Raw genomic sequence first — 25,994 nt, 5'->3', positions numbered from 1 at the left:
CAAAAGTGATATTCTGTGTGAAGGCAACAGGCATCAGTGGGATAATCCACTGTAATTCCAGACGAGACCTAAAATGGGTGGATGGACTGAATAATAATAATCATGACAGACAGAATAATAATAATGGAAATAATGAGACTAAGCTTATTTCCCTGGGTAGGAAAAAACCAGCTATAAATAAAATACAATGGGAGAAACCCTGTGCCAGTTCTCTGTATAAAGATTAGGGACACCTAAACTCAATTTATGCCCTAAAAATAGACTCTGGTGAGTAAAGCTTTGCTCATATAAGCCGAGCTATTTATTGCTTGAGTGTTTTCCCTCACTCTGGGCAGGTATTGTCGCTCAGGGATGGAGTGAGCTGGACCTAATGCCCCGTGGGGGGAATTGGAGCGACTAAATCTGTGTTCGCTGGTGGAGGCGAGGCTTTGCCACTTCCAAGGCAGGAAACTCGTACTTTAAAACGCACCACCAGAGCTGTGCAGGGCCGCAGACTGGCCTGCGTCATCCATGTGGCTCCGTTACAGCTCAGGACATTATGGCTTCATAAAACCTGCAATTAAACCACGTCACATTAATGCTGTGCAGCCGCTGTGTTTTGAAGTGCCATAACATCAAGGGATTTAAGAGAAATAAAACCGCTATGAAAGCAGCACACGCTGGGAGTCTGAGACACACCTGGACAGCGCCTGGGCCGCGCGGGGCGCGCTGGGAAGTGTAGTCCTGGCTCTGGTACAATCCCGTGAGCGGCGCTACCGCAGCGGGCCGAGAAAACTACGCTGCCCAGCAGGCCCCGCAAGGAGAGGGTGCACATCCTTCCCACCTCTCCTCCCGCCCGCTCTGCCTTCTGGGAAACAGAGTGCGCACGGTGCGGAGTCGGCTGAAAAGCGCCTCTCCCGGGACTACAATTCCCATCATCCCCCGCGGCTCGCGCTCCGCCCCGCGCGGCGCCATTTTGTTCCGCGGCGCAGCCTGAGATGGCGGCCGGGCCCGGGCGGTGAAGGTCCCGCCGCGCTGAGGGCAGGGGGTCCCGCCGCCCCCCGCCCGCCCCGCGCCGCGCTGGGGCTGCGCCGCCGCCGCCTGGAGGCGGCCGTTGGCTCCATGGACCTGCGCACGGCCGTGTACAATGCGGCCCGCGACGGGAAGCTGAAGCTGCTGCAGAAGCTGCTGGGCAGCCGCAGCCGAGAGGAGCTGGAGGCACTGACGGCGGGGCCCGGCGGCGGGGGCGGCCCCGGGGCCGGCAGCACCCCGCTGCTGATCGCGGCCCGGCACGGGCACCTGGAGGTGGTGGAGTACCTGCTGGATCACTGCGGGGCCCGCGTGGAGGAGGGCGGCTCCGTCAGCTTCGACGGTGAGACCATCGAGGGGGCCCCGCCGCTGTGGGCGGCCTCGGCTGCGGGGCACCTGGGCGTGGTGCGGAGCCTGCTGGACCACGGCGCCTCGGTGAACCAGACCACGCTGACCAACTCCACCCCGCTGCGGGCCGCCTGCTTCGATGGGCACCTGGAGATCGTGCGGTACCTGGTGGGCGAACGCGGGGCCGACCTGGAGGTGGCCAACCGGCACGGCCACACGTGCTTGATGATTTCCTGCTACAAAGGGCACCGGGAGATCGCCCGGTACTTGCTGGAGAAAGGGGCCGACGTGAACCGGCGCAGCGTGAAGGGAAACACGGCCTTGCACGACTGCGCCGAGTCGGGCAGCCTGGAGATCCTGCAGCTGCTGCTCCGCTCCAAGGCCCGCATGGAGAAGGACGGCTATGGCATGACCCCTCTGCTCGCCGCCAGTGTCACCGGCCACACCAACATCGTGGAGTACCTGATCCAGGGGGGGCTGCAGCAGGACGAGGCCGCGGGGGGCTGCGCCTCAGGTGGGAGCCATCAGAGGGGCTGCGCTGAAGAGGGCTGCGAGGGCTGCGGTGCTTCGGCTTCCGGTCAGGACGAGGTCCCGAACGTGTTCTGCACTCGAGAGGCTGCCGTGGAAGCGCTGGAGCTGCTGGGCGCCACGTTTGTGGACAAGAAACGAGACCTGTTGGGAGCCCACAAGTACTGGCGCAGGGCGATGGAGCTGCGCTGCGAGGGCGGCAAGTACCTGCCTAAGCCCGAGCCCCGGCAGCTGGTGCTGGCCTACGACTACTCGCGGGAGGTGAGCTCTCTGGAGGAGCTGGAGGCCCTGATCACCGACCCCGACGAGATGCGCATGCAGGCGCTGCTGATCCGGGAGCGCATCCTGGGCCCGTCGCACCCCGACACCTCCTACTACATCCGCTACCGCGGCGCCGTCTACGCCGACTCGGGCAACTTCGAGCGCTGCATTAACCTGTGGAAGTACGCCCTGGACATGCAGCAAGGCAACCTGGAGCCCCTCAGCCCCATGACCGCCAGCAGTTTCCTTTCCTTTGCCGAGCTTTACTCCTACGTGCTCCAGGACCGTTCCAAAGGCACTTTAGCCACCCACCTGGGCTTCTCCGACCTCATCGGGGTGCTGAGCAAGGGGGTCCGGGAGGTGGAGAGGGCCCTGGTGCACGGCAAGGACCCCGTGGCCGACTCGGCGCAGTTCACCAAGACCTTGGCCATCATCCTGCACCTGGTGTTCCTGCTGGAGAAGGTGGAGTGCACCCCGGAGCAGGAGCACCAGAAGCGCCAGACCATCTACCGCCTGCTCAAGTGCAGCCCCCGCGCCAAGAACGGCTTCACCCTGCTGCACATGGCCGTGGACAAGGACACCACGACGGTGGGGCGGTACCCCGTGGGCAAATTCCCGTCCCTGCACGTGGTGAACTTGCTGCTGGAGTGCGGGGCGGACCCGGACAGCCGGGACTATGACAACAACACCCCCCTGCACGTGGCCGCCCGCAACAACTGCCCGCTGATCATGAGCGCCCTGATGGAGGCCGGGGCGCACATGGATGCCACCAACGCCTTCAAGCAGACGGCCTACGAGCTGCTGGACGAGAAGCTGCTCACCAAGAGCACCATGCAGCCCTTCAACTACATCACCCTCCAGTGCCTTGCTGCTCGCGCCCTGGACAAGCACAAGATTCCCTACAAGGGGTTCATCCCCGAGGAGCTGGAAGCCTTCATTGAGCTGCACTAGGGCGTGACACGATGGTCCCCAGCCTGTCCCGCCCCGCTGAGGTTGTGCAGCTGGAGGGCTCGGGCTGGCTGTGCCAAAGTGCCCAGGGCTGTCGCTGTGCTGAGCTTTGTCCCCGTCTGTCACCACCCAGCTGGCGTGTCGGGGCAGGGGAGGAGGAGGCCCCAGAGGTCGTGGCTGTCCCTCGTTGTCACCTTCAGGTACCAGCTCTCTCCAGTGCACTCTGTCCACAGAGGCCACAGCCCCTGCCCTTCCCTGTGCCACCATCGTGTCCTGAGGAGGATGGAAATGGAGATTCTCTGGGACCTGCTGCCTTTTCTGTTACTGCTGGATTAACTCAGTGTTCAGCTTTGGAGCAGCTACACATCCCCCACGTGCTCTGGCCCTTCCCACCCCACACACCCAACAGATAGAAAGTGAGTGAGGAATGAAATTCCTCCAGTTAATCCTTTCCCCTCCCTCCTGTCAGGTTTGGGACAGCCCGTGCCCAACAGCCGAGGGGCTCCTGCCCAGGGGTGGCACAGGGCTGGGTGTGCTGAGGATGGGGTTTGTCTCTCTCTTGGTTGGCCAAGTAGCAAATGCTGTTAAAGGCCTGAGATTTCCATGATTGTGCATAAAGCTGGGATGTTTTTTCTCTCGTAGAGCCAGGCCCTATCTATGCTGCAAGACTTCTCCAATCCTGTAAGATAGAGGAAGGTCAGTTCTGGTTATACGGTTTCATCCACAGATGTTGTAGTTTATGAATGGGGAGGAAAAAACTAAGAACAAAATCCTGATGTGGTGTTCAGGCCCTTGGCTTGTCCATTGCACACCCATTTGCTCCATTCCCAGCATGAAGGTGCTTTGGCTCCAGCAGGGATTGAGCTGGAAGGGTGAATGTGGATGGTTTGGGAGCCAAAACAGCACATTTTGAGCTATTTTCAAAGCTGAGCTCTTGCAAGCCCCTTAGGCCAGGAGGTACCTGCAGTGTGGAGGTGCTTGGAGGGGGCTGTGAAAGCAAGTGAGTGTCTGTGGTGGGTTTGCCCCAGGATGGGCTGAAGGAAGAAGCAAGAAATGAAAGTTGAAGGTCCCTCCTTGTCCTTCTGAGGTTTTAGTATCATGTGCTTGGGCTCTGTTACTGCCCCATTCTGAAATCTCATGCAGTGGGTTCTTAGCAGCTGGTTTGGGCTTTTGAGTGTTTTTTTTTTTTCCTTTTTTTAATTTTTTTTTTTTTTGTAACTTCACTGAGGATGGTGCTACTTCCAAGGTGGAATTTGAAATCTCACCTGGCTGCTGTTTGGGCAAGCTCCTTCCTTTGATGAGAATCTGCACACACCTTGTTTTTAACTCTGTAGTCTCAGGGCAGGTTTTTTGCCTCTATGAGCAGACCCCTCCGTGGTGGAAAACAAAGAGTTTGCAGCAGTTTGTCCTCATGCAGGCGGTGATGGGCAGCCTGTGGCTCCTTCCCTGGCCCTGAGCAGGGTGGGAAGCACAGCTGAGAGGGGGAGCAGCTGCCTGGAGCTCTGGGAAAGGCCCACCTGGGAGAGCAGACCCCTGGCCCCACCCTCGCTCTCTGTGCTACTGAAGCTTCTCTACTTGTATTTATCAGCCTCAATAACCACGCTCTCTGCCCCTTCAAGGTATTGTAGATCTGCCAGTACATTTTGCAGTGTTAACTATAACATTTATTTATAAAGCGAGGAGGTTTAACTTGAATTGAGCTGTAAAGTGCAGAGTTAGTTTAGCTGCCTTCTATTTTTTTTTTTTTTTCCTTTTGGCTGAAACCTGAACTAAACTGCAGGAATGGGATTTGTTCCTTTGTGAGCTGATGAGCGCTCTTAACTTTAAATAATAAAACAAAAAATGGCTGCTAGAATGCAAGTGCCTTGGACTTCTTCCTGATAAGCCTCTGTATTCGGGGGTTTTCCCTCATTTTCAGTTTGTTTCCCAGGGATGGGACACTGTGGGTACGGAATTCAGGTGAGATTGGTTCATTTAATGGTTACTCATGTGAAAAACCAATCTGTGCTGCATTGGTAAACTTCCCCTGGAAAAGAGGAACAGTGACACTGAAATTACCCCTCTTCTTCTGTGTTTTGCCTTACATTTTGATGCAACTCAAACAACGTGAGAGGATCTGTGTTGATTCAGGAATTACTGCCTTACACATGTGGGACAGTGGGCACAGCAAGCAGAAGGAGGGACACTTGATTTCCAACCCCAAATCCATCAGGGATTGTAAAAACAGAGGAATTCATGGTACTGGAGTTAGTTCCACTCAGAGACCTGGATCCCAAAACTGCTTGGTCTTCTCCAGGGAGGGTGGGTGGATAAAATATTTGAATTTTTGTCCTGTTGTTTATTGCTCCATCCTTAGTTCTTGCTGAAGGATGGTGCCCTCCTGTAAAAATGCCATTTAAGCAGTGTCTGTAGAGCCTGGGGCTGTGCTTGTCCCATTCCTCCTGTGCTGCAGGTGATGTCCAGGTGTGGGAGAGCAGCTGCCTGGTGGCCTCAGGGCAATTCCATCTGCACCCAGAGAGCTGGGAGGGAAGGGGTTAATCCAGGCAGGAGCAGCTCTGGAACTCTTGTGGTCAGGGAGCTGGGGGACCCAGTCAGGTGCAAGAGCCCCAAGGAGGAGAAAATTCTGTGTGATGGAAAAAGCTTCACTTTTTTTTAAACACACAAATAATCTGTAATTACGTAGAGGGCCCAGCAATTAAATGTTGATAGTAATTACAGGGTGGAAGAAATCACTGCATGATTTAGGGGTAATTACACTGAACAGGCCTGATTGACTGTAGGGCCAACTCCATTTAGGCAAAACACGGAGTTGTGAGGGGCAGGGCAATGTTTCAGTGATTATTTTGTTAATTCTTGGACAGACAGGAACTTTTTCTGCGCTGTGGTGGCTGCAGAGGCTCCTGTACCCCAGACACAGCTCTGCCTCCCCTGTGTGTGATCCAGGCACGCTGGATGTGGCTGTGTGAGGTTGTTTACAAGCTGGAGCAGCTTCCAGCTGACTAATTTTGCATGATTATTTATAGTAGGAGAGGAGCTGGGAAGGGAGGGGTGTGGGAGGGCTCCCAAGGGGAGGGACTGTCCTGCACCAGCGGCAGGGGACAGGAACTGCACTAACACAACAGCTCTGAGTGGTGCTATGGAGGAGAGAAACCAGGAAAATCAAAGGAAATGGAGCACTTGGAGGATGCCAGAAGCTCTGGAAGGAGTGGATGAGTTAATCCATTGTCACTGGGTCCTGCAGAGTTAAAATCCAATCTTTGAGAGCTGGAAGCCAAGAGTTGGGGGCAGCTCAGAGCCTCCTCCAAGGATTTCATAACATCTGTCTCACTTGGGTTGGCTTGGGGCTCAGAGGGCTCTGGGACCAAGGCTGCAGTGTGGAATAAACCCTGACAGGGCAGGGATGGGCTTGGATCCTCCTGGAACCTGCTGGCACAGCCAAGGAGCACCCACAGAGCTGCAGGGATACCTGCAATGGGGTCACTGCAGTGGGGTGTCACCCTGCAGTGGGGTCACTGCAATGGGGTCACTGCAATGGGGGGTGACACTGCATTGGGGCCACTGCAGTGGGGTGTCACCCTGCAATGGGGTCACTGCAGTGGGGTGTCACCCTGCAATGGGGTGTCACCCTGCAATGGGGTCACTGCATTGGGATCACTGGAATGGGGTGTGACACTGCAATGGGATCACTGCAGTGGGGTCACTGCATTGAGGCATCACCCTGCAATAGGGTCACTGCAGTGGGGTCACTGCAATGGGGGCTGACACTGCAATGGGGCCACTGCAGTGGGGTGTGACACTGCAATGGGGTCACTGCAGTGGGGTCACTGCATTGAGGCATCACCCTGCAATGGGGTCACTGCAGTGGGGTCACTGCATTGGGGTGTCACCCTGCAATGGGGTCACTGCAGTGGGGTGTCACCCTGCAATGGGGTCACGTCCCAGTTCTGATCCCAACCACGTCAGCAGGGAGTGGCTCCTGGAGCTCAGCCCTGCTGAACTGGCTCCGGGCTCTGCTCCGGGAGGGAACAGCCCCATTTCCGTCTCTCGGTGGCTTTGGGGTGACCTCTGCTGACGATCAGGAAAATGGCTGTGCCTGGAGCATGGGAGGAGGAGCGAGGGCTTTGCTCCAGGTGCCCTCCTGGCGTTAAAGCTCAGTAGGTACCACCCTGGTAGATCTCTTGCTCAGATCCTGCAGAATTACCCCTTCCACTCTCCATTCCTGGATTTCTCCACCCTTCTGCATTATTCTGCTCACTGGTTTTGGTTTTTCATTCTGCTTTTTCCTTAAAGGCAGCTTCCCAAAGCATCCCTTGCAGATTGGCCCTCAAAGCATTTGGTCAGTGCCATCTCCCAGCCCCTCCAGCCAACATGCAGAATAGTTTTCCATATATCCCTGACATGCCTTTTCTAATTCTACAAGAAAGAACCAGAAGAACATAAATAAATTAATTAAAATTTATTTATAAAATCTTCAAGTAGTTCCAGACAATCAAGAAAATAATTTTCTCAGTTACTTGAAAACATTTTCAAGAGATCACCACATCTTTTTTCCAACAAAAATTGAAGAATTTTCTTTTGTGCTTCAGGAAAATGGCACTCTTGATGCATGGAATAACAGTCCCAGTGCCAGCAGAATCACCGTAATCCAGGATTTGAAGTGGATTTTGTCTCTGGGTCACAGGTTGTGCCTGGGTTGCTCCTGGCTGTGCCCTGGCCCAGGTGGGGCAGTGCCCACCTGCATCACGTTGTGGTTCCCGATCTGAACCATGCTGGCATGTTGGATGATGAGGGGTGCCTGGCCTGCTGTGAGGCTGTAGTGGCCTGGGGGCAGCTGTGCTTGGGAAGGGGGAGGACCCCTCTGAGCAGGAGGGGGGTCCATGGGGGCAGGGGGACACCAGCGTTGGGCTGATGGCCCTGGTGGCCACGGTGGCCGTGGTGCTGCTGGAGGCACCCAGGGAGAGGAGCCCAGGCTCAGGGCAGCCAGGTTCTGCTGGGCTTGGTGCTGTGCCCAACGTGCCTGGAGCTTCTCCCTCTGCAGCTGCTCCCACATGGCTTTCTTCTCCCTGATCCTCGCGGGGTTAAACGTGTTCTGCACTCTCCTGGGGAAGAGAGGAGAGCTCTCCTCCAGGATGACGAGCGCACTGAGCATCTTGGGGATCTGGCTGCGCTCCAGGGCGTTTGCCTTGGGTAGAAATGGGATGACCGAGTCCAGCTTGGAGGGGTCCAGGATGGACTGCATCAGAGCAGTGTCTGTGTGGTACAGGCACAGCTTGCAGGCAAAGTTCTTGGTCAGCAGGAGGATGATGAAGGCAGAGTTCTCCAAGGCGTCCTGGAAGCAGCTCATGTGGCTGCGCCCGGCGATGAAGAAATCCTCGCTGGCTGTGGCACCCTTGGGCACCCCCATGCTCTCCAGCAGGTCCTTGACCTCGTGGGCCACAAGCTCATCTTCACTGGCATGCAGGACAACAAATGTGAAGAACTTGGCACCATCTGGCTCTGCTGGATCCGTGGCTGGGGGAGCAGGAGGCCTGGCTGGAGAGGGGGATGAAGGCAGGGGAGGGGGATATGATAGTTTGGAGGGAGATTCCTGAAGAGGAGGAAGAGTTGAGGAGAAGGAATAAGTAGGAGGAGGAAGGGAACGGGTTGAAATAGAAGCAGAGTTACAGGGAACGCCTGCTGGAATGGAGGAGTCCTGGGTGGACATGAGGGCAGGGGCAGTATCCACTGCAGCCCTTGAGTCAGGGACATCAGCAGGTAATTGCTTTTCATCCTGCTTTTCATGCTGCTTTTCCCTCGGTGCGTGGGGCTCTGTCACTGTGCTGGACACGTCACTGCTTTGGGCAGGCTCCGAGGGCAGCGGTGTCTCAGGAACGGGGACAGGGCTGGGGTGACAGGGACTGACCTGCAGCACCTTCTCTGGCTGGGGCTCTTGAGCAGCTGTGCCCTGCCCAGGGGCAGAGCTTGGTGTGCTGACCCAGCTGGATTCCTGTGGGTCATGGCTCTCTGTGTCCCCACTGGGGTGTCCAGCACGGCTGGGCCAGGGGACACACTCGGGGACAGAGGGCTGGGTGTGAAAAGCAACTGTTGGTGATGCACTGATCTCCAGACAGCTGGACAGGGAGGAGCTCCCCACAGAGCACAGGGTCCGTGGGCCTGAAAGGTCTGAGCTGCCTCTGATCTCCACTGGTGAGCTCCTCACCATGCAGTGGGAGCTGGCTGTGTGGGGAAATCCTGCGTCCTCGTGGGATCTCAGTGTCCCAAACCTGTCCCCTGAGCCCCCGCTGGCTGCAGAGCCCTCGTTGTCCTGTTCCTTGGGTGGGATGTTGTTGAGTGTCCCCCGCTGGGTGTCCTTGCTGGCCTGGCAGGCTTTGTCCCTGGCCTCAGGACTGCACAGCTGTTCCTGTGCCAGCACCGTGTACACCTGTGCCAGCAGTGCCACAGCACCTGCATCCAGCTGGGGAGGCTGCAAATCCTCCCCATCTTCCTGCACTCCTGCAGTGCCCAGTTTGATCTGCTGGACGTACTGGGCTGCTTGGTTGTCCCTCAAGGCATCCAGACAAATTCTTGCATCCGTTTCTTGCCCCAGAGTGAGCAGGACCATGGCTTGCAGTAACTTGCTGCAGGGCCCAGGTACCAGGTACTTCAGTTTGAATTTGAGGCTCAGCAGTTTCTCTGCAGGGGCCTGGGACAGGATGTTGAACACATCCTCGAAGCTGGGCTGCAGCTCAGCACTCTGTGCCATCTCAGCAGCTGCTGGCCCAGGTCACACATTGGAGCAGGGATGGGAAAAGCATCTTCTGGCAGAGGGTTGGCAGTGCCCCACTCACACTCCTGGTACCACACAAACCTTCAGTGCCCGGGGTCTCCCAGTGCTGGCAGTCTGTGAGGAGAACAGAGGACAGCGTTCAGAGGGGTGCTGTGGGCACTGGGGATGCTCTGGAGCTGCCAGGCTCTCTCTCACACCTCCCAAATGTTTCTGCATCTGTTCCGTGCCTGCAGCTGTGCCACTGCTCTGTGCATTATCCCAACTCTGTGATTAAGCAAAGAGAGCACATTCTTTGCATTCATTTCACATTAATTACAACTGGTTTAAGATAATTGATGAAATAATGCTATATTTAGGTAAATCCAAATGTCTCCTTCAGGCAGCTGCTTCCGGGGGGTCTTGCAGGGCTCCTTGTGATGGCAGTCGAGGAATGAAACAGGTGTAGAGGAAACCCTTGCCAGCCAATAACCTGTGTTATCAGGGAAGATTCACAGGAAAGAATTCCTTCCCAATATCCCAGCCAGCCCTGCCCTCTGGCAGTGGGAGCCATTCCCTGTGTCCTGTTCCTCCATCCCTTGTCCCCAGTCCCTCTCCAGCTCTCCTGCAGCCCCTTCAGGCCCTGCAAGGGGCTCCGAGCTCCCCCTGGAGCTGCTCCTGTCCAGGTGAGCACCCCCAGCTCTCCCAGCCTGGCTCCAGAGGGGCTCCAGCCTTGGAGCAGCTCCAGGGCCTCCTCTGGACTCTGTCCCCGCAGCTCCACGTCCTGCTTTCATTGGGAGACTTTATATCCCCATCCACAGGTGATCCCGGAGCCCCTGCACTCACCCCAGGCCTCTGATGGGATTTTAATTAAACAGGAGTGTCTGGAGGGGAGGAGTGGGGTCCCCACACCGCTCCGGGCGCTGCCTGAGCCTGCTGCAGAATATTTCCCTATTTAAAGGCAGCTCCAGCAAACGCCCCGAAATAACTCTCAGCTAGAGAGAAACTTTCCAATTTCAGTTTTGTTTTCTTGTCTCACGAAAAGCCTGCAATTGCCCAATTGCCCTTCCTCCCTTCCCGGGGCCGGGGTGGCACGGCCGGGCTGCAGGAAGGGGAGGGAAGGGGTCAGCCGGGAGGGGAAGGGAGGGAAGGGAAGGAGGGGGGCAGCCGGGAAAGGAGGGAAAGGAGGGAAGGGAAGGGCCAGCTAGGAGGGGAACGGAAGGGAAGGAGGGGAGCAGCCTACCTGCGGCCGGTGCCCGGACACGCGGAAGCGGCGCGGGCCGATGAGCGCGGGCGGGGCAGAGCGGGGCGGAGCAGGAACCGGGCACCGGGACGGCACCGGGAACCTCAGCACGAGGGCCCTGCCCGGGTGAGCCACCCCCACCTTTCCCCAGCCTGAGGTGACACAGAGCGCTGGGGACAGGCAGGGACCGAGCTTCCCCTGCGGGCACGGCTGGAATAGGGACGAGCAACGCAAAGCCCAGGATGCAGGGGTGAGGAGGAACAGGGGGCATGGACAGATGCACCTGAGCCTCAGGAGTACAGAAGTCAGGAAAATAAAACAATTAAGGTATTTTTCTGCTTAAGAAAGCATGGGACCTGCTAAAGGCACTTTGTTTTTTCCCCCTCCAGCAAGAGCAGGGAACTGACCAGCTGGCCAGGGACAAGATTTGGTAAAGGCAAAGCTTTATCACAAGCAAGTGCAGGGAACAGACCAGCTGGCCAGGGACAAGAGCTGGTAAAGGCAAGGCTTCATCACAGCTCAGGTAAGGGGAGAACAGAGAACACAACCCCGCAGCTTTAGGTACACGCAAACCCCCATGGCTTTGAACACAGGTCACGCTTTATTCCAGTGTCTGCTCACCAGCCCTGGCACAGGGACAATGCCAGGAACAGTTACCAAAATAAGTTACATTAGAAATTATTACAAAGTAGCATTTTCTGGGAAAGAACCGGCACCTGGATTAAAATCCCCCCCTATTTTAATAACAGGATATCCTAATCCCATGGCCGAGTAACTCCTGGGAAAAGCTGCCTCATTTAATGGCTGTGAAGTGTTTCACACATGGAGTTACTCACAGATAATCCTTCAAGTCATTCACAGAAATTAGAAAGATGATTAAGGAAAACCCCACACTGCCGAGTGCTTCTCCATGAAGGAAGAAGGGTTTGGCTGATCCATGAAGAGAAATCTCTTCTTAAGAAGCAGCTCCTTGCCCCTAGCTGTGCCAGATGTGCTGCAGGGCTGAGCCTTCCCAGAAGTACAACAGGCACAAAGGAAGTTGTGTCTGAACCTGTATTTTTAAATGTGGAGAAGGTGGGAGATGGTATCAAAGGTCAAGCATAGCATCTTCTCAAGAGTTCCACAGCTTGGGCAAATTAAAAACAAATCCAGCATTAAAAATAAGTTGAGATCACTTCTCTCCCACAACTTGTCTCAGCAAGACTTAGGCACTCACAGCTACAGCTGGGCTGAGTTAAAAGGCTGCAGTGCAGGTCCCATCTCCCCTTTCAGCACAGCAGTTAGATTTAAAAACAGTAAATCAAGATTGAGAATTTCCCCACCTTGGTTATCAGACCTCCTTACAACTACATCTGACTCTCAATTCAGAGAGCAGAGGCACCCATGGCACAAGTGGGCACACAATTAGAAGATCCAGTGCTGTTCTAGCCAAGTAGCCTTGGCCAGAAGAGCTGGGATTTATCAGAGATCTTCCTTTGCTGCACTGGTTTTTATCTCCTTTGCAGCCAGGGCCACCTCTGTGTCCTTCCCTACCTTCTCCTCCAACTTGTCTAGCACTTCATACCATTTTTCTGAGAGCCTGTTGGTTCCCTTTGCCTCTTCAGGTGCCTTTGTCACCTCCTGTGATAGCGGAGCCTTTTCCAACTTGGGTAATTTTCTATCACACCTCATCTCTTCCTTCCTGTGCCTTCTGCTGTCCTGTGCCACCTTGGCCATGGCCCTGAAGGGCCCCACAATCCAGTTGAGAGGGGTGTTGTGAGTGACAAACTCAAAGAGGACATCCAGGGACCTGCGGGCCTCCGCCACGCGGTCCTGGCTGCGGGCCAGGGTGGTTCTGGAGAGGTCCTGGAAGGACACGGCCCTGGAGAAGGAGCTGTGGAGCTTGTGGAGGTGTCTTGTGGCCCGAGACACGGCCTCCTGGATGCTGCTGGGGAGGCCGTGGATGCTGAGCCTGAGGCGGTGGTAGGCGGGCTGCAGCTGCTGGGTGATGATCCTCAGCATGGCCAGGGTGCGCGGCTCCACCTGCCGGGAGAGAATTGCTCAGGGCGGGCTCGGGAGGGCCCGGCCCCGCGGGGCTGCTCCGTGCCCCGGGTACCTCTGCCTGGCACGCCGTTCTGACTTGGGTTCCTTTGGGCTGCGTCAGGCTCCACTCCACCCACAGCCGATGGAGCTTCTGCTGCCCCTCCAGCAGCTTCTGGCCGACCTCCTGTTTCACAGATTCAATCTGATGGGGAAAAACGAGAGGAAAGGTTGTACTGCAAGCACACACAGAGAGGCACAAGCTCTTCCCTGCCAGGGAAGGATCCAAGGTGACACGGAGCTGGCGGGGGATGGAGGAAGAGCTTCCAGCTGGATAGCAGGGCAGGAAAGGCCACAGACAGGAAGAAGGAGGGCAAAGCGTGTTGGTACCAGTCTCAGTGCCAGCTGCAGCCGTGCCAGGGGGTCCTGGGTGCGGTGCCTGAAGCCCTGCAGCTTGGCCAGGGAGTGCTGGTAGGCTCGGTGCCGCACGCGGCCCGACAGCGAGCCCAGGCGCACAAAGTAACTCCTCTGCCTCTTCTGCTCCTCCAGGGAGGCCACGCCAAAGCCCTGCACCGTGGTGGCCAGTTTACCTGGGGGAAACAAGAACACAGTGCAGCTGGGAGGCGTGGGAGAGGTTGGATCACCCACTGGAAAACATGAAGGCTGAGGCTTGCTGTGGGTTTGTAGTTGCTCATGTGCTAAAGGCAGGTTAGTCCCTGCTCAATCTTCAGGTAAGCAGACTCGATGGAAAGGTTGAAGCATGAACCCATGTATTTATTTATTTACTTTGAGGACCAGCCAGCAAATGCTTGAACTCTGTCCCATGCCATGTGGCAATCTGGTGTTGACAGCCAGCAACTTGGTGACAAATTCAGAGCACCTGTCTGCTTCAGAAGCTGCATCTTGCTGTGTCAGGTGCTCTCTACTCACATGGGAAAGGACTTGCATCTACAAGCGCCAGGTACAGATTTTCTTACCTAGCTCTTCCTCGGTCATTGGGAGGTAATGATCCACCAGATCTTCTGACATTCCCAGGACAGATTCCACACCTCCAGCCACTGCCTGGCTCACTGCCTTGGCCTTGCTTACGCTGTTGGTCACCACTGAGTTGGTGATCTCCACACCCTCCTGGAGAACCTCCCTGCCCTGCTCCAGGGCTGTGTTGATCTTGCTGGTGATGGTGCCATAGGCAGCATCCAGAGCTGTACTGACCGTAGAGGTGACCACAGATTTGGTCTTCTCAACGCTGTCTTGAACAGCCCCTTTGGTCAGGTCCACTGCTTCGGTCACCTTGTTGGCCACCAGGTCCTTGGCCCCCTGTGCAGCCCCCACAGCTGCAGTGATGGTGGAAGCAACAGCAGACTTGGTCCTGTCAATGCTGTCCTCCACTGTGTGCTTGGTGACATCCACGGCCTCTGTCACCTTGCTGGTCACCAGCTCCTTGGCACCCTGGGCAGCCTCCACTGCGTTGACAATCGTAGAGGCAACAGCAGACTTGGTCAGGTCAACACTGTCTTCTACAATGTGCTTGCTGAGGTCCACTGCCTTGGTCACCTTGTCTGTCACCATCTCCTTGGCCCCTTGAGCAGCCTCCACAGCGCTGACAATCGTGGAAGCAACTGCAGACTTGGTCAGGTCAACACTGTCCTCCACCATGTGCTTGGTGACATCCACGGCTTTGGTGACCTTGTCCACAGCATCAGTCACCTTGTTGGTCACCAGCTCCTTGGCTCCCTGGGCAGCCCCTACGGCTGCAGTGATGGTGGAAGTCACAGCAGACCTGGTTCTGTCAACACTGTCCTCCACAAGGTGCTTACTGAGGTCCACAGCCTCTGTCACCTTGCTGGTCACCAGCTCCTTGGCCCCCTGGGCAGCCTCCACTGCATTGACAATCGTAGAGGCAACAGCAGACTTGGTCAGGTCAACACTGTCCTCCACCATGTGCTTGGTGACATCCACAGCCTCTGTCACCTTGCTGGTCACCAGCTCCTTGGCACCCTGGGCAGCCTCCACAGCACTGCTGACAGTGGAGGTGACCACAGACCTGGTCAGCTTGACACTGTCCTCAACCACGTTTTTAGTGAGGTCCACAGCTTCAGTGACCTTGTCAGCCACCGCTTCCTTGGCCTCACAGGCAGCGTTCATAGCAGATGTCACTTTGGTGGCCACCAGCTGCTTGGTGTCTGAGATCACCTGCACCAGGGAGAGGCAGAGAAAGGTTTTGTTGTTGTTGTTCCAAAATATATTTTCCCTCCCTGAAAAAGCTTTTCCACTTGGGTTAGTGGTGCTTGCAGTGTGTGGGCGGGCCAGGGAGGTGAGCACACCTCATGGACATGTTCACACCTCTCTAGCTTTCCCTGCTGCTGAGCTTTATTTATTTCCCCATATTCTTCTGGACCCATAGCAGTCCCACCAAGCCATGGCTTCCCCAGGAAAAGCCTTTCCTTACCTTGTCTGCTGGCTGCTGCAGGAAGGGCAAGTTCTCCTCCAGCTGATCCAGACCTTTACAGGCATATTCATTCACAAGAGCAACTGGAAGAGACAACAGGCACCAGTTTATTCTTACATTTGGGGATGGATTTTTGACCCCACAATGGCCAAGATACAGTCATGAAAACAAGCCCCAGAAAAATTAATCCCCATTCTAGGGTGGGATGTGTGTGGGCATCTTGTTAAAAGTGAACAAACCCTAAAATGCAGCAGGTTCAAATAATCTCCATTTTGCCTTCCCAGCTTTCTAACAGCAGACTTTAATCCAATTGCACTGTAGCACCTGCCCTTGGTGGGTTTAAAGGGTTGAAAAGTGTTGGGGTAAGGCAGACTGAGCTCTGCTCCAGCCCTGGGATGGTCAGAACATGCAGCGAGAGCCAGCAAGCAGGGAGTTACTGCTCAGTAACCTCAAGAAATCAAACTTCTGCTGGAAACAATTTAATTCCCAGGCAGTCCAGTGTCCAGGAGCTGCTGGGTGGGAGGCCCAGTGCCAGAGGAGAAGGTGCTGTGGGAGGTGGGATCACCCTGGAGGCACCTGAACCTGCCCTCCTGCCCCAGGGGTCCCCCAGCCCTGCACTTACTCTGTGGCTCGAGCTGGCTCAGGATGGGCTGTGCCCCTCCGACCACGCTGCCCACAGCCACGGCAGCCACGGTCTCAGCCACGCTGCAGACACCGCTGAGGCAGGGGTGGCACTCCTTGGTCTGGTTGTAGGCAGAGGAGACCAGGTTGAAGGCAGAATTGAGCAAGGGCAGGTTGGTGACTCGGTTGACAGCGCTCTAAAGCCGAGAGAAACCCTGACATTAGAGCCCAGCCCGAGCTGGTGATGAACGCAGCCATGTGTCTGTCCAGAAAGGTCCCAGCAAATTCATCTCCTCGTCCCTCAACTCATCCAGAGGCCTCCAACAAGCCAGGGTTGAGAACTGTGAACTCTGTGCTAGTGAATTCTGAGTCACACCAATTTCAGCACCAAACCAGGTGTGAAGCAGGACCTGTAACAGCTCCTGTTTCAGAAACACTTGCATCATTTGGCCAGCCCTGAAGGTGTCTCTTGAGCAAAACAATTCTGTACTGAGGGGGTTTTGATTTGGCCACAGCTTCACAGGGCTAATCTTTCTGTCCCCCCAGCCTGGTTTTGGGGTGCTGGCAGAGGTTTGGTACATGTGAGTGGGTGATTTAACTGCTGTGGGTGTCCTGGCACCTACCACAGTGTGCTGCTCCTCAGCCTTCAGCAGGTCTGGGGTTGGGGTCTTTCCTGAGGCCATACTGACTTCAGCTGCAGCTGGAAGGAAAAACAAGATTATCATGAGCACAACTTCATTGCCTCCAAAGAAATCAAATCCTGCCAGGACAGGGGAAAAGCAGAGGGCAGCAAAGCTGGGATCCATCATTCAGCTGCTCCCAGGAAGGGTCAGGTTAGAAATAGGGGAGAACTATTTTATCTGTATTGTGTTTGCTCTGTGGGGTGGGATGACCAGGTACCCACTAAAACAACTCCATCACCCCCTCCTCAGCTGGGCAGGGGAGAGAAAATACAACAATCTAGCCAGTCTGGGAAGGACATGGAAATCCTGTGGAGTTCTCCCTGGAGGGTGAGCCAGGATTCCCAGCTGCAGCATTCCATGGCTACCTGGAGACTTGCCTTCACATCCTACTGGGCAGCAAGGCAGGAAATCTCACTTCCTGTGAAACCAAGGCTCAGAGACATTCTCATGACATAATGGGATTGAAGAAGTATAAAATGTTGCAATAACCTGAACGGGTATTGGTCTCCCAGCACAGATCTCCTATGGTATCTGGACACTCCTGTAATGGTAATAAAGCCAGCATTACTCTGAGCCTTAGCCAGGCACAGCAGGGATTTCAGCACATTTGTTCTTTGGGACACAGTCTGCTTTTCTGTCCTTTGCCAGTTAACTCCTATTCTTAGATTTGCTGTGACATTTTCCAGTGGAAAACCCTCAAACCAAAATTCCTCCCAAACTGGATTTCCAAGCCATGCACTGCTCCAGGCTCACTGGCAGACTCTTCCCAAAAAAAAAAAACTTTCCATCCGAGTTGTGGTGGAGCCCATTGTCTTGTTTCTTGTGTTCTTTGCCTCGTGCAAGGTTTTGATTTTGCTGAGAAACAGGAACAGAGAGATGGAGAGCAGTAGTGAAACCAGCATTTGTGAGCCTGGATGGGCTCTGCCACTGGCCAGGGACATCTCAGGAGGTGACTTGGCAAAACACCAAATATTGCTGCATTAACCACTGAGTTAGTCAGAATTCTGTGAGATTTGAGCAGGGTAGGGATGCTGAGTGTCCCATGCCTATAGCAAAATTGTCACACAAGTTGTCACCTGCAGCCTCTCCAGTGAGAATCTGGGAGCCCTCCCTATTTATCTATTATTAACCACCACTGGATCCTCACCAGGCTGGGAGGAAAAAGCCGCTCCAAAGAAAGCAAGGCTGAATATCAAATCTGAGTCCCAAAGTCCACAGGGCTGCTGTCAGTGGCTGCCCCTCCTGCTCTGCCTCGGGGCAGCTTTGTTATTGCTTTGGAGCCTTGCAGGGCAAAGCACAGCTCTTTCAACACCATCACAAACAACTCCTTTGCTCAGTTACTTTACTTCTGGACAGGTGGAAAAAGCTCAGACTGTGGAGTTTGACACTGTGGTGGTGGCCTTGGTGTCAGGGCCAGCGCAGAGGCAGCAGCAAAGGGAAGAGGGGAGGATCCTGGTTAGAATAATTCAGGAGTAAGTTCTTGGCTGATGTAAAAACTGCTGTAAGGTTAGATCACCCTCTGAAGTACAGAGATCCTGTGTTGATTATAGATGCAGCCTGCCAGGGACAATCCTTCAGCACAGTCATGTTGGAGCAAGGTTTGTTCTGCACTGTGGAGGAGAAATCCATGTTTTGCAACACCCAGATTTGCAGTGTGGGCAGATCTCCATGGCATGGCTTTATTTTCTTTTTCCCTGCAGAAATGCTGAGCAGCCCTTGCTTTGCTTCAGAGATTGCAGGAAAGCCCAGTGCTTGGCAATTGTGGGTCAGGTGGTTCTGAATCCTTTGGAGAAGCCACAGCCAAGCCAGGATGGCTGCAAGTGGAAATCCCAGTGGGCAGAGGAACAGAAACAGCAGCACTTTGGTTTGGTTGTGGTTTCCTTCATATGAAAGTGATGAGCAGATGACTTCACACCATTGCTACATCTGAAATGTTAGGTCACTGCTGGAGAAAGCTCTTGAAACAGGTGGTGTCAGAACAATGAAACTTCTGTGCTCTTTTCTGGCATCAAGGTCAAGAGATCTTCTGGTTTCAGGAGTTGAACTCTTGGTAATTGCCCATTTGGAGTCAGTGAAGGAGCAAGGGCTGGCTCCCTGATTTCTGGCACTGGCAGGGACCAGTTCATGTAAAACTGGTTCTTTGCTCCCCTTGGCTGGGAGGTTTCCCTGCGGGAAGCAGCTCAGCTCCATCAGAACAGGCTGCTGGTGTGGGCTCCTGCAGCATCTTCATGTTCAGGAAGCTTCTCCCCCTTCCAAGGGATTTCACCTTGGGAGATAAACCGAGCCACAGCCAGCATGGCTGGTTCCGTGGCTTAACTGGCAATTCCTTAATGACCACTGAGGAAAACAAACTAAATTTAGTGCTTTAGATGTGAGCAGGGAGGGCTAATCAGGGCACAGGAATTCAATTGTGGTTAAAGCACCTATTTACATTCTTTTCGAGATTTACCACTGATACCCCGTTCCCAAAAATGCAGAGCTGGGTCATGGGATGTCTGTGGAGAATGGGCTGCAAATGCTCTGAGGACAGAATTAGTTTTAGGAGGAATATCAAACGATTCCCAGCTTTGACCTGAGGACAGTAGTTTCCAGGGCTGGCCGAGGTGCCCATCTCACCTTTCTGGATAAACCAGCAGCAGTAGGAAACCTCAAAGATCAAAGCCACCCTTGCTGATGGATGCAGGGCTTCCCCCACGCACCTCCAGCAGAATTAAACACCAGCCAGTGGCCACCACCGGGTCAGTAACTGCTTGGAACAGAGATATTTTATGAGAGAGGAGAGGAAGTTTTAACTGAAACAGCTTCTCAGGACTTCCCAATCTTTCCATGAGGACAGAGTTCTTGGTTTCATCTGGAAGCTGTAACTTGCAGAGCAATCAGCTCAGCACATTCCCATCTGGAATTTTCAGCAGAACCAGCTACAGGAGCTGCAATCCTTCCCAGCCATCCACGGCTCAGGGTAGTCATAACCACATTTAAAGCCTCGTTAGTCTTGGGAAGCGCTAATCCCGTTTGCCAAAGCTGCCTCTGGGGGCTGGCAGAGCCCTGCAGGGCCAGGGCGCTCCCGAGCAGGAGCTCTTGTGTCACTCAGCTCCACCAGAGCATCACGAGAAACAGCCCCGGGCAGGGCTGGCAGCGCTGTCACAGGAAGGGAATGCCGGGCTGGTCACCTGCACCTCCTGTCCCCGGGCTGCCACCGCACCTTGTCCCCACCATCACCTGTGCACATGCAGGTGACCGCTGGGAGTCACCCCCTGTGGATCCCCAGCAAACAAGAAGCAGGACAGAGCTTTTAAACCCCAAACTGCTCCAGCACAGGTCAGAGATGCACAGAGTCACCGAGGAGCCATCTCAAAGCTGGGAAGGAGCCTTTAGGGAACGGTTTGGGTTGGAAAGGCTCACCTGGTTCCACCCCTCAAGCCTCTCAGCTGTTACCCAAGGCAGACACATCACAACACCAGAAACTGTGGATCCCCAGCAAACAAGAAGCAGGACAGAGCTTTTAAACCCCAAACTGCTCCAGCACAGGTCAGAGATGCACAGAGTCACCGAGGAGCCATCTCAAAGCTGGGAAGGAGCCTTTAGGGAACGGTTTGGGTTGGAAAGGCTCACCTGGTTCCACCCCTCAAGCCTCTCAGCTGTTACCCAAGGCAGACACATCACAACACCAGAAAATGTCACCTTTGGCCTCAGAGAGCAAAGCCCCCTCACACACAGGGACACAGCACCCAGCTCCTGCGCTGCCAGGGTGCTGAAGGGCCTGGGGCACACCCAGGGAGCTCCGCGCCACAGCTCCTGTGGGGACCGAGCCGGGGCCACGCAGCCAGCCTGGGGAGGCACCCCCAGCCCGCAGACAGGTCACAGAGCCCCCCAGCCCCAGCTCCCACCCCCAGCCCAGCCTTACCTGCCTCCTCCGCGCCCGGCACCGCTCAGACTAGGAGCACTGGGAGCACTGGTGTGACTGGGAGCACGGGGCGCCGCCCCAGTTAAATACCCCGCAGGGTGACTGGCAGCGGGGATGAGGGAATCGGGAGCCAATGGCAGGGGAGCTCAGCGGGGAGGGGCTGCAGGTGAGGGCTGGGGGTCCCCTGGGGGCTGCAGGTGAGGGTTGGGGGTCCCCTGGGGGCTGCGGGTGAGGGGCTGGGGGTCCCCTGGGGGCTGCGGGTGAGGGTTGGGGGTCCCCTGGGGGCTGCAGGTGAGGGTTGGGGGTCCCCTGGGGGCTGCGGGTGAGGGGCTGGGGTCTCTTGGGGGCTGCGGGTGAGGGGCTGGGGTCCCCTGGGGGCTGCGGGTGAGGGTTGGGGGTCCCCTGGGGGCTGCGGGTGAGGGGCTGGGGTCCCCTGGGGGCTGCGGGTGAGGGGCTGGGGTCTCTTGGGGGCTGCGGGTGAGGGGCTGGGGTCTCTTGGGGGCTGCGGGTGAGGGTTGGGGGTCCCCTGGGGGCTGCGGGTGAGGGTTGGGGGTCCCCTGGGGGCTGCGGGTGAGGGGCTGGGGTCCCCTGGGGGCTGCAGGTGAGGGCTGGGGTCCCCTGGGGGCTGCAGGTGAGGGCTGGGGTCTCCGGGGGGCTGCGGGTGAGGGTTGGGGGTCCCCTGGGGGCTGCGGGTGAGGGTTGGGGGTCCCCTGTGAGGCTGGGGGTCCCCTGGGGGCTGCAGGTGAGGGTTGGGGGTCCCCTGGGGGCTGCGGGTGAGGGTTGGGGGTCCCCTGTGGGGCTGGGGTCCCCTCGTGGCCATGGCGGGTGTTGGGAGCTGCTGTTCGTCCCCTCAGGAGGGACAGACCTGGCAGGGGATCTGTCAGAGGGTGTCCATCCCCCTGGGGCCATGGGATTGTGGAATACCCTGAGTTGGGGTCCCCTGGCCCTGCACAGCCCCCCCAACAATCCCCCCGTGCCCCAGAGCTGTTCCTGCTCAAGGAGCTGCTCATGGAGGCCAAGCGCTGGAGCTACCTGGAGATGGGGTGCTGGGACAGGAGTGAGCCCCTCTCTGTCCCCCAGCCCCGGGGCTGCTCCCTGCAGGGGTCACAGATGTCACCAAGTCCCAGAGAGGCAGGACGTGCTGTTTGTGGTGTAAACCATCACCATCATCATCATCATCATCATCATCCTGACGTTTCCTTGGCAAAGCTCCCCCTCCCCACACGGGGGCTGCTGTGTCTCCCTGAGCTCTCCCACCTCAGCCCGTGCCAGGCCCTGCAGACAACTGATGATGAAACTTTCTGCTTTTCCTGTTTGCTGGGATTTTGCTTGATTTATGTTTTTATCCTTGCTGAGGGCCCAGCAGTGCAGGGCTCCAGGGAGCTCAGGGCTTTTTAACAGCTATAACAAATACTGAAAACTCCAGTTAATGCTTTTCTATTTGTGCCTTTTCATCTTCAGCTCTCAAAAACTGGTTTGAAAACATCAATTAGGCTTCCTGTTGTCTGTTGTCAAGATCAGCGGGGGAGGAAACTGAGGCACAGGTAAAAATTATCTGAAGTCTTCTAACACTATTACAGTGATTGAGTCACCTTGTTTTGGGCCTCTGGATGCAGGAGACCTCGGCTCTGGTTCTGTATTGCCATTCAGGCAGGTGGGGGTGCCAGTGGTTTTTGAAAAATGTGCTGTTAAGCTGACAAAAATGTAGAGAATTGTCACTCCTGAGCTTTGGGGCTGGAAGGAATCCTCATCCTGAGGCTGAATTAGCTGGGAGTGCTGGCTGGAAAGGGCTCTGGAGCTCAGGAGGTCCTGGGAGATGGGACCTGGCTGAGTCTGGGAACATCCCAGGGATGGAGATGTCCCACAGCCTCTCTGGGTGCTGGATCCATTGGGTCTGGATGTTGCATTAATGGAGAAGCTGCTCCCAGTGTCCACTCTGAGCCTCCCCAGCTACAAACTGTGGCTTTTGCCTCTTGTTTGATCACCTGCACTGGTGGACACAGTCCTTGTGCATTTGTCTGTGTGACATAAACTCCATATTCCTTCATCACCAGAGTCACAGGATCCAGAATGGCCTGGGTGGGAAGGACCTTAAATTTTTGATGCAGTTCTGAAGTGTTTGATATCTTGTACTAAAACTGAAGCCAGATTTTAACAACTGTGATGTTTGTAAGGGAAATAAAAATTGTTCTTGTCTGTCCTGTGAAGAATTGATGAAATGAAGTTTTTTTTTTACAGGAACAGGGAGTCAAGAAATGAGTCCTGTGTATTTTGGTGTGTTGGTCTGCCATGGCCAGTGCTGCATCCCCAGGTAAGGTGGCAGTGATCCAGCTGCCAGGTGTTCCTGGGTGTGAGGTGCCCCAGTGGTCAGTGCTGTGGGGATGGTGAAAGTCTCATGGGACAGGTTTTATTTCATCCCCTAAGTGAGTGAAACAGCACTGTCTGCATGATGCACAGCAATGGTGGGGCACAGGGGAATGGGAGAAGTGATAACCAGTGATTAAAATTAACCAGGCAGTGTTTAATATCTAATGAGTGGCTTTGGTATTAGGGTAAAATGTCAGTGCTGGGATTTCCTGCTGGGTGGCAGAGCTGCCTGCAGGGTCAGGACACTGGATTTGGGAGATTGCAGTGTCACAGCAAAGCTTTGCACAATTGCTTCAGTGACCCTTGGTGCTGTATGAAAGACACAGATTTAAATCTGAGATAAAATCACCCTAAGATGTTTGGTGGGGTGGGAAGGGCGTGGGAGGAAGTGGAGAAACACGTTTGGGGAAGGGAGAGGAGTTGTGTTGGTTGGGAGCCCTGTGCAGCCCTGAGCAAAGCTGCAGCATCCAGACACAGGGCAGGATCCTTCAGGTGCGAATTGTGAACCCCACCTGCTGCTCCTGTGGGAGCCAGGAGCCCCTGTCCCTCAGCTCTGCTGCTTCAGCTGCCTCTTGAGTCCTTCAGCTGCCTCCTGGCTCTGCCTGGGGACGAGCCACTTGTCCCTTCCTGGGATTTCTGTGGAGTGCAAACCTGCAGGCGTGTGTGGGATTTGGAGGGTCAGACCCCTGTGTTTGGAGCCATTCCTTTCCCTGCTCTGAGGTGTGTCACAGCTCAGCATTGTCCCCCTGGGGCCCAGAGGCCACACGTGACACTGGAGTTCCCACTGCAAGTGTTCATCTGCTGCAGCGGAAATCATCCTGCTGCTCTCCCAGTGCATGAGTAACCTGCCACCGTGCCATGGTCACCGTCCCCTTGTCACCTGGCCTGGGGCAGGCACAGGCACGAGAAGGGATGAGAATGATGATTCAGGGCTGGGGCATGAGGAGCTCTGGTGCTGTTCCTCAGGTCGGCGAAGCCCTTGGGCTCCCAGAGCTGCCTGGGCATGGAGGGGACAGCTCTGGGTCAGTGTCATTTGCTGCTGTGCAAAGCCCACCAAGCTTCCCGGTGCCCCCAGGCCTTCAGAGCACCCTCCTGGCTCAGGACCTGCTGCAGTCTCTGCTGCCCTCCCTCTGCAGGAACCCAGCAGGACCCTCCTGTCTCCTGTGCCTGCTCAAGGTGAGCCACTCCTGCTCGCCTTCAGCACTCACCTGAGCTCCCCAGGCCCTGTTTTGTGTCCAGGTCCCCTTCCAGCACTCACCTGGGCTCCCCATCCTGTTCCCTCTCCAGGTCCTGCTCCCCTTCCAGCACTCACCTGGGCTCCCCAGCACCTGACCTTGGGAACAGCTGTGCAAGAATAGCTGTTTATGCACATAAAAGCATAAATGCCAGTGCCTCTGTCCTGGTTTTGGCTGGGATAGTGTTCATTTTCTTCCCGGTAGCTGGTCCAGGGCTGTGTTTTGGATTTAGCATGGGAATAATGTTGATAACAACCGATGTTGTGGTTGTGGCTGAGTTGTGCTTACTCCAAATCAAGGACGTTTCAGTTTCCCAGGCTCTGCCAGTGAGCAGGGGCACAAGGAGCTGGGTGGGATCACGGCCAGGAGTGGCCAGAGGGATATTCCATTCCACAGAACATCCTGCCAGTGCAGAAACTGGGGGACCTGGGACCTGTCTGTCCCTGCTGTGGGAGGGATGAGCTGGGTCAGGGGTGGTGAACGACTCTTGGGCACTCTGGCAGGGAGGAATTCCAATCTCCCAGAACCCTCCCAGGCTGCAGGAAGTGCTGTGGTGGCTTCAGGTTCATCCTCCAGCACATCTGCAAGGGCAAGCAATGACTCTGTGTCAGGCAGAGCCTCCAGCCCTGGGAGGAGATGAAGCCTGGCGGCACCGAGCCCATCTGGGCTCCTGTCAGCCGCGACTGTGGCTCATCCCATGGCGGCTCCAAGGAAGATGGGACCTGCCCTGTGTGTCCCCTACGTGTCCCCTACGTGGCAGGGCACCACATCCTGCTGCTGGCTGTGCTCTGGTGCCGAGGGGAGGCCGTGGGGGCGGGGAGGGGAGCACGGAAGCGGGGTGTGCCGCGCCGTGCCGTGCCGCGCCGTGCCGGGCCTCCCGCGCCTCGTGCTCCTTTGTTCCAGCCCAGGCCGCGCCATCCCCGCGGCCCCGGCCCGGCCTCTCTCCCCCACAAGCGCCAACCCTCGGCCTCTCATCCTCCTCTTGGAGCAGGCTTCTCTCAGGGGCCTCTTGGCCACGCTTTCCCCCATCCAGTGGTTGTTTTAAGCAAATATTATCATTTTAGATTTCCTCACAGCATCGGTGGGTTTGGGGATAAACATCCTGCTGGATCTGCCCGTTCTGTCGGCTCACGCGGCCACGCCACGGCCCTGCCGTGTCACCCGGGCCACGTTGTCACCAGTGGGGCCCTGCACAGCGCCATGGGCGCCCCTGGAGCTAACGGCCTGGGGAGTTAGAGCCCTTTTGCGGATTATTTGCTTTATTCGGATTGCTCTGTTTATTCGAATTCGGTTATTCGGATTATTCGGATTATTCGGTTTATTCGGTTTATTCGCATCAGGGTAGGGCCTGGAGCCCCCCAGGGGGACAAGAGCCCTCCTGGAGCCCCCCTGGGAGAACAGGACCCCCGGGGAAGGGTGGCTGTCATAGAGGGGTCATTGGAGTCTCCTCTCCCTGGGGCTCACCGGGTTTGAGGACAATACCCGGTACCGTGCCCGCGGCCCCGGGGGCTCAGGGCTGATGGAGCCCTTGGGGATTCGGGGGGTTTTGCCCCCGGTATCGCAGCGGAGCGGGGGGCGCCGGGCCGGGTCACTGGCGGGGATCCCCGCTGTCGCCCCCGTTTGCCGGGGGTGTTTTCC

General features: G+C 56.0%; 3 protein-coding genes across 4 annotated transcripts; 1 reads left to right on the top strand and 2 right to left on the bottom strand.

Moving 5' to 3' along the window:
* Positions 1-978: 978 nt before the first annotated feature.
* Positions 979-13,677, top strand: FEM1A (fem-1 homolog A). Of its 2 annotated transcripts, XR_009420078.1 has the most exons (2): positions 979-3,509; positions 13,647-13,677. XR_009420078.1 is itself a non-coding variant. In XM_059489738.1 (1 exon), the coding sequence occupies exon 1, from the start codon at positions 1,102-1,104 to the stop codon at positions 3,094-3,096; it is 1,995 nt and encodes a 664-aa protein (XP_059345721.1). In that variant the 5' UTR covers positions 979-1,101; the 3' UTR covers positions 3,097-4,948. The 2 variants fall into 2 exon arrangements, 1 of the variants encoding a protein (XP_059345721.1); XM_059489738.1 differs by lacking the exon at positions 13,647-13,677 and having other exon boundaries at positions 979-4,948.
* On the bottom strand, positions 7,582-9,820 carry TICAM1 (TIR domain containing adaptor molecule 1). The gene has a single exon (XM_059489737.1). The coding sequence runs from the start codon at positions 9,692-9,694 to the stop codon at positions 7,769-7,771; it is 1,926 nt and encodes a 641-aa protein (XP_059345720.1). The 5' UTR covers positions 9,695-9,820; the 3' UTR covers positions 7,582-7,768.
* LOC132084554 (perilipin-3-like) lies at positions 11,661-16,864 on the bottom strand. Its single transcript, XM_059489736.1, has 7 exons — positions 16,791-16,864; positions 16,169-16,364; positions 15,547-15,629; positions 14,075-15,290; positions 13,488-13,687; positions 13,174-13,302; positions 11,661-13,100 (listed from the first exon to the last, which is right to left on the bottom strand). Exons 1-7 carry the CDS (start codon positions 16,848-16,850, stop codon positions 12,540-12,542), a joined length of 2,445 nt encoding a protein of 814 aa, XP_059345719.1. The 5' UTR covers positions 16,851-16,864; the 3' UTR covers positions 11,661-12,539.
* Positions 16,865-25,994: the final 9,130 nt, after the last annotated feature.

This window comes from Ammospiza nelsoni, chromosome 27 (genome assembly GCF_027579445.1).
Source record: "Ammospiza nelsoni isolate bAmmNel1 chromosome 27, bAmmNel1.pri, whole genome shotgun sequence".
Taxonomy (NCBI): Eukaryota; Metazoa; Chordata; class Aves; order Passeriformes; family Passerellidae; genus Ammospiza; species Ammospiza nelsoni.
This window is presented reverse-complemented; position numbering and strand designations above follow the sequence as displayed.

Excerpts from the sequence above, each read along its gene's own strand:
- FEM1A (XM_059489738.1), top strand. The coding sequence starts at position 1,102 with ATGGACCTGCGCACGGCCGTGTACAATGCGGCCCGCGACGGGAAGCTG.
- TICAM1 (XM_059489737.1), bottom strand. The coding sequence starts at position 9,694 with ATGGTCCTGCTCACTCTGGGGCAAGAAACGGATGCAAGAATTTGTCTG.
- LOC132084554 (XM_059489736.1), bottom strand. The coding sequence starts at position 16,850 with ATGGCCTCAGGAAAGACCCCAACCCCAGACCTGCTGAAGGCTGAGGAG. Across the intron at positions 16,365-16,790 it reads CTGAGGAGCAGCACACTGTG|AGCGCTGTCAACCGAGTCAC; the intron begins GTAGGTGCCAGG and ends TCTCGGCTTTAG. Across the intron at positions 13,101-13,173 it reads GAACGGCGTGCCAGGCAGAG|GTGGAGCCGCGCACCCTGGC; the intron begins GTACCCGGGGCA and ends CTCTCCCGGCAG.